Genomic DNA, 11,116 nt, shown 5'->3' with positions numbered 1-11,116 from the left:
GAAGACGGGTCGGAGCAAGTGACGGGTAATGCCACTCACAAAACGGATAGGGGGGACAAGGTGGGGGCACCCCCATGTGCTTCCTTCTCTCCTCTATTTGGGTCATTTGTGAGAGAATATGGTATCCGTCACTCTAAAGTAACGGATACGTGCCGTCTTCAATGAGATTTTGTGAAATACTAAATTTAAGTATAATTAACCATAAATGGAGTAAGAAATTAAAAAACAACATACTACAATTTCCTTTTTAAAAGATATGTTCCGGGTGTAATTCCGGAGCAGGATTGTGACCACTTGAGCTTGTAGAATGATGTCGTTGCTGGTCTCTTCCTTTCACTCTCTCCTGTAAAGATGAACAAACTGAGGGCTCGGCTTGGGGCCAAGTGTACTCACTCCGACGCTCAAGTCAGTAAACTTAGAGAGATAAGTTGTATGTTTAACTTGGCAAAATATATTGTAGAGAGATAAGGGAGTTTTTATATTGGATTTCCAGTTAGTTTCTCAATGAGAGATGATGAGTATTTATAGACTTTCACCTTTTGTCACGTAGTGGCCAAGTGGCTAGCAGGTGAAAAGATTGTCTTACCCTCGGCCGAGGGACCCATGACAGGCCGGGCAGCCTGGTTGACTCCATGCCGAGGGGACCGGATGCGAGTACACGGATATACCTTTCGGCCGGCTAGTTGCCGAGCCGAGACCCAGTGACAGCCGCATTGAGGCTTTGTCGGTTAGGCCGTTTTGTCCTTTGACTTGTTGTCTTTTAGCTTTGACCTTGGTCAATGTGTTGACTTAGTCGTGCGGGTGCGAGAATATGCCCCATCAAGATAAAAACTATTATCTCATAAATATATTCAGTCAATATAATTTTTCTACATGACATCCATATTGTTTTATATACATTGCATTTAATATACTCTATACCATGTTTTAACACTAAATTTTTGCAGTATTGTCATTATAAAAGAAATAGAGTGTAAAATATTCATGTATTTTGGTTAATATTTTGTGAATGTTAATTATTTACGACAATATTCGTAAAAATATACCCGTGTAATTTTGCACGGGTTAAAAATTAGTAACAATTTAAAGTTATTGAATTCCTTTTAGCATCGTGGTTATAAATGTCCCTTATGTGCTAGTTTAAATATTAATCATGTCCAAAAACATGGAGTTGAGGCTGTCTAGGGTTTCCTAGGGCTCCGTCTTAATTCTCTTCGTTTTCTCCCTCGGTTCGAGGCTCCTCTCACGATTTTTATCGTGAGATTGGGCAACGTTTTTGTTTTTTCTTTTTGCTTTCTCTTTTCTGTGCAGGTGCTCATGGAAGGTGGATCGAGTGGTCAACACCGGGATGGGAAGGAGCCAATGGGCACGGCCGATGGTTTATTTGAATGGGATGATGAAGGGTCTTCGACTGAAGGCCATGGAAAGATTCTTCTTGTGGGGAAGTTATGGGCATCGAGGGCGATCAATGTGAAAGCCGCCGTCGAAACGATGATTAGGTTATGGAACCCTTCAAAGCCGGTTATGGGTAATGTCCTCGACGCTAAAGAAAAGACTTTCATCCTTCGATTCGAAGCAGAACGTGATAGGGCACGAGTTTTGGAAGGACAACCATGGCATTTCGACAAGTTTATGTGGTGCTTTGACGAACCCAATCAGTCAGGTAAAGCTACGGACACATCTCTGTTTCGATTTCCAATTTGGACACGAGTATATGACCTACCCATTGCGGGGAGGACTTGTAGTTCTAATGCAAAGCGATTGGGAGACTGTTTGGGGAAGTTTATCAATTTCGAACATGGTCCAAACCCGGAACTTGATAGGGCTATTCGCGTTCGTGTGCTATATGACATTAGAGACCCGCTTAAAGCTGCTATTCCAATTCGCATGAAGGGAGGACAAACTGTTTCATTTAATGTGAAATATGAACGCCTCCCGACTTTTTGCTATGGGTGTGGGTTGATTGGGCATGGGGAGAAGGATTGCGAGGAAGGTCCGTATGAGGAAGAGGATCTGAAATATGGGGAATGGTTACGTGTTTCGCCCTGGAAAGTCACTAAAACGGTAAAGGAGGGGAGTGGTAGAGTTGCGAGAAATTTGAACACGAAATTCAATGAAATGAAGGTGGGAGATTCTGAAGATGCTATAAATTCTATGATCACGAAGCTCCAAAATATTGCCCTAGACCTTAAAGCCAAGAAGAATGTGCGGAATGAGAGGTGTCAAGCTGGTAGTATGGGGGAGTATGCGGATGATTGCAAGGAAGTTGGTATTCTTAATACCCAAGGGAAAGACCAGGGAGGCAGAAAGGATGGGATCATGGGGGAGGGTGATGTGAGTGGACAACTGGTTACGGGAGCAGGAGAAGGGGTGGAGAGTGAATGTTCAGATAGTGTTGATGTGGGGTTCATGGAAACGGATGGGCAGTTGGTGGAGGCCGTGCTGGTGTCTGTGGAAGCGGGTAAGGATACGGGTGGGGAGAGGAGTGGGAGGGGGTGGCGTAGGTTTACAAGGTGTGGTGATAGCTGTGAGGGAAGAGAGAAACCAGAATTGGCTGGGGATCAGGGTGCTACGAAGAGGGGCAGAGAGGACGATGAGGGGGAGGAGGTACAGAAGAGGGTTCGTATAAACTTAGACGAGGGCGTCTTAATACCTGAGGTGGAGGTTGACGGTGGTCAGCCCCGCTGGGCCCAATGAATGCTTTAAGTATTAACTGCCGGGGCTTGGGCAACCCCGATGCAGTGTGTGCGCTCCGTGCGTTGGTGCGGAAGGAGGCCCCGGCCATACTGTTCTTATGTGAAACCAAATTGTGTGGTCGTGATATGAGGAAGGTGAAGGAGAAACTGGATGGTTATTTCGGGATTGAAGTGGATAGTGTGGGTCGGTCTGGTGGTTTAGCGATGCTTTGGCGTAAGGATGTCGATTGCTCTTTCTTGTCGGCCTCAGTTCACCATATGGATTTCTCTGTTAAATCAAGTGAAGGGGAGTGGAGAATTACGGGGTTTTATGGTTGGCCGACTGTTTCAGATCGTCATCTTTCATGGGAATTACTTCGGCTCCTCAGTAGACAGTCACAGCTGCCTTGGGTATGTCTAGGTGATTTTAATGAAATTCTTTATTCGACGGAAATGATAGGTGGTAATAGGCCTCAGAGACAGATGAACAACTTTCGAGATGCCATTGATGACTGTGGCCTCAGGGATGTACCATGGGAGGGATACAACTTCTCGTTCGATAATGGCCAGGCCGGGGACGCGAATAGACAATGTATGCTTGACAGGGCTCTTTGCACGGCTGCTTGGACTGACTTATTCCCGTTCGCCAGGCTGTTCTATTTGGCTAGGGAATGGTCAGACCACGCACCCATTAAATTGGTTCTAAATAGAAGGGATATTGAATATCCGAGACCTCGCAAGTTCAGGTTCGAGCAGATTTGGGTTGGTGCGGAAGGGTGCAATGATGCGGTGGACAGAGGAGTTGAGAGAGGAGGTGGGAATTTGGTACAGGTTCTACATGAGTGTGCGAGAGAGTTGCGTGAGTAGAGGGGCATGAACATTAGTGGGATTGGCAAGAACATAGGGAGGAAACTCAAGCAAGTGGAGAAGTTAAATAAGGGTTTAAGGACGGCGGAGAATGTGCAGCGAAGGAAGAGGCTTATGGCCGAAATAGCTGAGTTGAGACGCAAAGAGGAGCAATTTTGGAGGCAACGATCCCGGGCTTTGTGGTTGAAAGATGGGGACAAAAATACAAAGTTCTTTCATACACGTGCATCGGAGAGGAAACGAAAGAATCATATAGCCAAGCTTGTCGATGATGAGGGGCGGGTTAGGGAAGGGAATGATCAAGTAGCTCTCGTTGCAAATTCATACTTTCAGCAGCTGTTTTCTTCCTCAAATCCCACGGTGCCAGCTGGGGTTTTGGCGGGGTTGGAGGGCAGAGTTACTAACGCTATGAATGAGGAGCTAAGGCGAGAATATACGGAAGAGGAGGTGCTCGAAGCTTTAAATCAAATGCATCCGCTAAAGGCTCCGGGTCCGGATGGGATGAATGGGCTCTTCTTCCAAACTTATTGGAGCTCGGTTGGACCGGATGTGATAACCACTGTGTTAGCTATTTTACGTGGTCAGAAATCAGCGCGGGAATTAAACAAGACAAACATTGTTCTTATTCCTAAGAAGAAAGCTCCCGACAAAATCCGCGACTTCCGCCTTATTAGCCTCTGCAATGTTGCATACAAGTTGGTTTCAAAAGTCCTCGCGAACCGTTTGAAGTCCTTTCTTGGTGATATAGTTTCGGAAAATCAGAGTGCTTTTACTCCCGGGCGTGCGATCTCAGATAATGTTATGATTGCTTTCGAGGTGTTTCATTACATGAAATATTTAAACAACACTGAAGGATACATGGCTATTAAGCTGGATATGGCAAAAGAGTACGATCGAGTAGAGTGGGTTTTTTTGGAGCGTGTGTTGCGTATAATGGGCTTCTGTCGGTGGTTGTAGGTGGGGTCGTGGGTAGTCGTAGTGGTTGCAGCGGGTTTGTTCAGGGATAGTTGGTGCGTTTGTGGGGACTGGGTGGTGAACCAGGCCAGGGTATGGCCGTGGTTCGGATTGTCGGCGGGAGTCGACCCATTTCTGGGTGTCGGGGCTGGAGCAGGTCGATGTTGGTGCTGGCGTGTGGTGGCTGGCGGTGGCTGTGGGGCATGGGTTTGGTTGATGACACGGGTCGAGGGGTGTGTGTGTGTCGTGTAATGAATTCGAGTCGAGTTCTTCGCGGGCTGCGGATTGTTGCGTCGGTTTCATGGTTGGATATTATAATTACTATTGTTATTATTATTATTAGTATTATTATTATGTTAGTATTGTTAGTGTGTTACCATTAGCATTATTAATATTGTTATTATATGCTTAATTAATTAATCTAGTTCCGACTTATTAGCAAATTAAAGACGGGTTTTTCATAGTTTAATTAATATAATTCGTTAATTGACCGTATTCTTAATTAATTAATATAATTCCCGTGCCATTAAATAATTGAGTTAAGTTAATTCTCGAGTTATTTAATATAATTAGAGTCGGGATTGTTCGAGTTGTTCAAGTGTTGGGTCGTTTCACCATATAATTCATTTAAACCTTTAATTATCATTTTGGTTTGAGTTCCGAGTTATTTAAAACAAAATAATAATTAATAATGAGTAATTAATTAAAGACGGGTTTTGAGTCGGGTTGTTAAAAGAGAAAAGTTTCTATTTTGGGCAAGGCTACTATTTGGGAAGTTGCTATTTTAGGAAACTTTCCACTTTTAGAAAGTCGCTATAGTCAGTATCATTGCTATTTTATAATGGGAGATAATTGAAGGAATAATAATTAAATAAATATTATATGTTTAGGTGACGGTTTTCGCGTGGAGTATTTTTTAGCAGCTGTTTGGATTGTCATTCTGCAAATTGAGGTAGGGGAATAGACTGGGTTTATATTTCACTTAAATGTTGAATTGAATTCTTGAACTGTCTTGAGAATTACAGGTGATATTGTTTATTATATTAATCTTTGTTATGTTATGCAAATCCTATTACGTTGCGATATGAAGCGGAGATTATTCAGGGCATGTGATATGAAGCGGAGATTATTCAGGGTATGTGATATGAAGCGGAGATTATTCAGGGTATGTGATATGGAGCGGAGATTATTCAGGGTATGTGATATGGAACGGAGATTATTCAGGGTATGTGATATGGAGCGGAGATTATTCAGGGTCTGTGATACGGTGTGGAGATTATTCAGGGCCTGTGATATGGAGAGGTGGAGGATGTGACGAATTGGAAATAGAGTTATGCATTTTGTTGTCGTACTTATTCTATTTTCCTACTCAACTTCATAGTTGACCCCGTGTATTCGTGTGCGCCTGTGATGAACCAAATTATTGGGGAGCAGATTGACAGGTACTTGAGACCATGGAGGCTGGATGGGAAGAGAGGGCTTGGATCCGGACCAGACTAGAGTCTAGATCGCTTTAGTAGTTTCATTTCATGTTTTTCAGACATTCACTTTATTTTCCGAGGCAAACTTTATTTCAGTTGTAATGACATTACCTTTGTTTAATAAAGTACTGCGCTTCTTTCCCTTTGTTATCTACTACCTCGGAAACCGAGATGGTAACGGTCCGTTTTATTGGAGAATGTCTTGTCGATGACTTCTTTAATAAACCGGGGTGTTACAAAGTGGTATCAGAGCGAACGATCCTCAGGCCTAAACAAATGAATCCAATGAACATAGGAAGAGTCTAAATAAAATGAACCCCCGGGATAGGACTGTTAGGAGCACACTTAAGGTAAGGGATGAGTTAGGGGCCCCCTCACACCGAACCTTTTTGGCCCTCTCAGTTTTACCCGGGTACCCCGAGTGCATACGAGAGAAAGGGTAGAATAGGAAAAGATGGGAATTTTGGAGATGATAAAGGAGTTATTAAGATTTCTTGGTTATGTCGATGATATTAATATGGAAACCGAGGGTTTGTGAAAGAATGCTTAATATGCTTCAGAATTAATTACGATATATGACGGTGTTGTGACTAGTGAAATTATGAAATTCCTTATATTGTGTAAGTATAGTATTCTGTCTAGTGATATGCGGTTATATGATCCCTGAACCATGTTTATATGTAGGTTGTAGTGAGAATAGTAGTGCGTGTTTATAAGGGGATGATTATTATGATTTGGGGCATATAGCCTAATCTAGATAGGTACTCTTAATCAGTGAGATTTAATAATTTCCTTTAAATAGTATAGAATGCCTACAGCAAGGAGGGGACCAGTAGTTGACATCACACAAGAGGAGCTGGATCTGTTGCTAGCCGAGAATGCGGCCCTAAAGGCCAAGCGTATGGATTCCGCTAAGATGAGCACATTTATTGCGAGGCACAACCCTACCCAATTCACTGGGGATGGAGAGCCTCACTTGCTGGGAGAATGGTGCCGGGAGTTCAGTAATTTGTTCGAGCTTATAGCTTGTCCGGAGGAATTGCAAGTCGATCAAGCTGCTCATTATCTCCGGGGTATGGCTGGAGATTGGTGGTCTGCAAACAAAATGTCTATTCGTGAGTCTGCAGCAGAGCATGGGAGTGAGTATGTAGAGTGGGATGTGTTCCAGAGGATCTTACATAATATCTTCCTTCCAGAATTTCAGAAGGACAAGCTGAGAGAGGAATTTGACATCTTCAAGATGGCAGAGGATATGACAGTGGAAGAATATTATAAGAAGTTTACCCAGTTAGCTAAACATGCAGGAGAAATGGGCTTCGATGAAGCAATGTTAGCTATGAAGTTTGAGAGGGGACTGACAATTGGCATCAAGAAAAGACTCATATCCGCTCCGCCCACCACAGTCCGTAACATCTACCTGAGGGCTGGGGCGGCGGAGAGGCTTGCTGAAATGATTAAGGATGAGAAGAAGATAAAGGCTGAAAAGAGGAAAGCTGAAAGTGAGAACGCTGGGTCGAAAAAGCAGAACTCCAACAGGTACAGTGGGTACTTCACCAACAATGCTTCAGGAGGTAACCGCAATCAGGGTGGCGGTGGCTACAAGAGTGGTAGTACGGGGTCCGGTACCGTTGGGATAGTTTGCTATGGTTGTGGAAAGACGGGGCACAAGCAGGCTGTATGCCGATCATCTGGTAGGAATCAGTCCAGAGGGTACCACACATCTACCTCTGGATACAGTGGTTCGCGCATGCATGCATCTGGAAGTAGTGGATACCGTACTCCCATGTCAGGCTATGGAGGAGGTATGAGGTCTGGGGCTAGCAGTAATTACCAGCGGAGCTACAACAATTACCAGAACCGTTCTCAGCAGAGTCAGTACAGCAGAAGTGGAAATAATCAAAAGACCGGAACCGAAGGGAACCAGCAGGCTGGGGCGGCTACTACCAGCCAGAGTGGAGCTAAGTCCAGTGGCAAACTTTATGCCATGGGGAAGCAGGCAGCTAAAGATGATGCTCATGTGGTGACTGGTACATTTCTTGTGAGCTCGAAACCTACCTTTGTGCTTTTTGATTCCGGAGCTACCCACTCCTTTGTGTCTAGAGAGCATGCTAGGACTTTGAATCTTGAAATTTTTGATTTGATTATGGATTCTGTGACAATACCTTCTGGAGAGTCTGTGTCCTGTAGTAGAATCTATAAGAGTGTGCCAATTAAGATCGGGGAGGTTGTCTTTCATTGTGACCTGATTGAGTTTCCCTTGGGGGGATTTGAGGTGATTCTGGGAATGGATTGGTTGGGGAAGTATAGAGCTTTTATCGACTGTCACCAGAAGAAGATTTCCTTAAGGGGACCTAAGGGAGTGAGGGTGTCTTACAAGGGATACTTGGTCAAACCTAAAGTCAAATTTATTTCTGTTAACACCCTTAAGTCTAGTCTGAGGAAGGGGGACCAATTGATCTTGTGTCAGATGTGGGATTGTGAGGCGGGGACCCCTAGGGCTTGTGAGATACCTGTTGTACGAGAATTCGAGGAAGTATTTCGAGATGATGTCCCTGGATTACCACCGAAGAGAGAAGTGGAATTTTCCATTGATCTAAAGCCGGGAGCAGGACCGATATCTAAATCACCGTATCGGATGGGACCGAGAGAGATGGATGAGTTGAAGAAGCAGTTGGATGAGTTGGCAGAAAAAGGATTCATCCGACCTAGTGTGTCACCATGGGGAGCACCGGTGTTATTTGTAAAGAAGAAAGATGGGAGCCTGAGGCTTTGTGTTGATTATCGAGAGTTGAACAATGTGACCATCAAGAACCGATATCCGTTGCCTAGAATTGATGATCTGTTCGACCAGTTGAGCGGAGCTGGAGTTTTCTCCAAGATTGATTTAAGATCGGGGTATCACCAACTGTTGATAAAGGATGAAGACATTCCCAAGACCGCTTTCAGAACAAGGTATGGCCACTATGAGTTTGTGGTAATGCCATTCGGGTTGACTAATGCACCAGCAGTTTTCATGGACCTGATGAATCGGGTATTCAGTCCATACCTGGATAAATTCGTGGTCGTGTTTATTGATGATATCCTGGTATATTCCAAGAATGAAGAGGAGCACGAAGATCACCTGAGGAAAGTATTGAAGGTACTAAAGGAAAAAGAATTGAATGCAAAATTGAGCAAATGTGAGTTTTGGCTGAAGAAAGTTGCCTTTTTAGGGCATGTAATTTCTAAGGAAGGGGTGTCCGTCGATCCAAGCAAGATTGAGGCAGTGACTAAGTGGCAGAGGCCTAAGAATGTGAGCGAGATTCGAAGCTTTTTGGGTTTGGCGGGTTACTACAGAAGATTTGTCAAGGACTTCTCGAAGATAGCTAAGCCCTTGACATCGTTGATGAGGAAAGAGAATCGTTTTGTCTGGGATGAGAGTTGCGAGAAGGCATTCTTAACCCTTAAGGAACGCCTGACTACAGCTCCTATACTGGCCTTACCAGATGGGAGTGAGAATTTCGAGGTTTATACTGATGCTTCCAAGCATGGTCTGGGGTGTGTATTGATGCAGAATGGGAGAGTGATCGCATATGCTTCACGACAGTTGAAGACCTACGAGGAGAATTACCCTACCCATGACTTGGAGTTGGGAGCAGTGGTCTTCGCACTTAAATTGTGGCGTCATTATCTCTACGGGGCTACTTTTAAAGTGTTTTCAGATCATAAGAGCTTGAAGTACATTTACACCCAGCGAGAGTTGAATATGAGGCAGAGAAGGTGGATAGAGTTGATTGGAGATTATGACATGCAAATTATCTATCATGAGGGCAAGGCGAATGTGGTGGCGGATGCACTAAGTAGAAAGTCCATCCATGCTTTGTGTAGTGCCAGATCGAGAGTAAGATTGTATAATGAGCTGAGAGAGATGGAAATTTACATGATCCGGAAGGGAGAAACCCTTGGGGATTTGACTGTGGAGCCAGAGTTGTATGGGGAGATTCGAGAGTTGCAGAAAGACGATGTTAGAATCCAGAAATGGCGTGTGATGATTGAGAAAGCTGATGAAGGGGTCAAATCCAAATTCAGCATTCATTCTGATGGTAATTTGAGGTTCAACGGGAGATGGTGCATCCCTGACAATGAAGGATTAAAGAAGAAGATTTTAACCGAGGCTCATGCCACGCCGTATTCCATTCACCCGGGAGGTGACAAGTTGTACAAAGATCTTAAGAAGACTTTCTGGTGGCCAAACATGAAGAAGGAAGTTGCGGAGTTTGTGTCTCGATGTTTGACATGCCAGAGAGTGAAAGGGGAGCATAAGAGGCCGCAAGGCAAGGTTCAACCTCTAGAGGTGCCAGAGTGGAAGTGGGAAAGTATATCTATGGATTTCATTGTGGGGTTGCCACGAACTCAGAGAGGCAACAATATGATCCGGGTGATTGTTGTGGGTTGACTAAGTCCGCTCACTTTATTCCTATGAAGGATACCTGGAGTAAAGCTGAGTTGGCTAAGTTATATGTTCAGAATGTGCTCAAATTGCATGGTGTGCCTAAGGACATTGTTTCAGATCGAGATTCGAGATTCATATCTAAGTTTTGGCAGGAGTTGCAATCTGCATTGGGTACTCGGTGAAGATGAGTACTGACTTTTCATCCACTACCGACGGTCGGCCGACCGAGAGAACTATTCGGACCTTGGAAGATATGTTGAGAGCTTGTGTCTTTGGAGTTTGGGGGATCTTGGGAGGATCGTTTGGGGTTGATAGAGTTTTCGTATAACAACAGCTATCATGCTAGCATTGGGATGGCCCCTTTTGAGGCCTTGTATGGGAGGAAGTGTAGGAGTCCTGTGTGTTGGGATGATCGAGCTGATGCGGTGGTGTTGGGACCAGAGATGATCCAAGAAATGGTGGAACAGGTTCGGGTTATCCGGCAGAAGATGAGAGCTGCCCAAGATAGGCAGAAGAGCTATGCTGATCTCAAGAGAAGTGATATTTCTTTCGAGGCTGGAGAGAAAGTTTTCTTTAAGTATATCGATGAGAGGGGTGATGAGATTTGGGAAACGGGGAAAGCCGAGTCGAAATTCATTGGACCATATGAGATATTGATGAGTGGGAGAAGTAGCATATCGACTAGCTTTACCTCCATCTCTAGCTAA

The 11,116-nt window shown here is 44.4% G+C and overlaps 2 protein-coding genes across 2 annotated transcripts; both read left to right on the top strand.

Annotated features, from left to right (window-relative positions):
- The first annotated feature begins 2,693 nt into the window (after positions 1-2,693).
- On the top strand, positions 2,694-3,542 carry LOC141594592 (uncharacterized). Its single transcript, XM_074414601.1, has one exon. The coding sequence runs from the start codon at positions 2,694-2,696 to the stop codon at positions 3,540-3,542; it is 849 nt and encodes a 282-aa protein (XP_074270702.1).
- A 6-nt stretch (positions 3,543-3,548) lies between these two features.
- LOC141594591 (uncharacterized) lies at positions 3,549-11,116 on the top strand. The gene is made up of 7 exons (XM_074414600.1): positions 3,549-4,421; positions 4,500-4,589; positions 6,780-8,708; positions 8,829-8,929; positions 9,017-10,332; positions 10,374-10,587; positions 10,744-11,116. Exons 1-7 carry the CDS (start codon positions 3,549-3,551, stop codon positions 11,114-11,116), a joined length of 4,896 nt encoding a protein of 1,631 aa, XP_074270701.1.

The sequence above is a fragment of the Silene latifolia genome, chromosome 8, assembly GCF_048544455.1.
Source record: "Silene latifolia isolate original U9 population chromosome 8, ASM4854445v1, whole genome shotgun sequence".
NCBI lineage: Eukaryota > Viridiplantae > Streptophyta > Magnoliopsida > Caryophyllales > Caryophyllaceae > Silene > Silene latifolia.
This window is presented reverse-complemented; position numbering and strand designations above follow the sequence as displayed.

Bases quoted from the DNA above. Each gene is read 5' to 3' on its own strand.
- LOC141594592 (XM_074414601.1), top strand. From the start codon at position 2,694: ATGAATGCTTTAAGTATTAACTGCCGGGGCTTGGGCAACCCCGATGCA.
- LOC141594591 (XM_074414600.1), top strand. From the start codon at position 3,549: ATGAACATTAGTGGGATTGGCAAGAACATAGGGAGGAAACTCAAGCAA. The intron at 4,422-4,499 runs GCAAAAGAGTAC...CGGTGGTTGTAG, and splicing joins TGGCTATTAAGCTGGATATG to GTGGGGTCGTGGGTAGTCGT. The intron at 8,930-9,016 runs GTATGGCCACTA...TCGGGTATTCAG, and splicing joins AAGACCGCTTTCAGAACAAG to TCCATACCTGGATAAATTCG.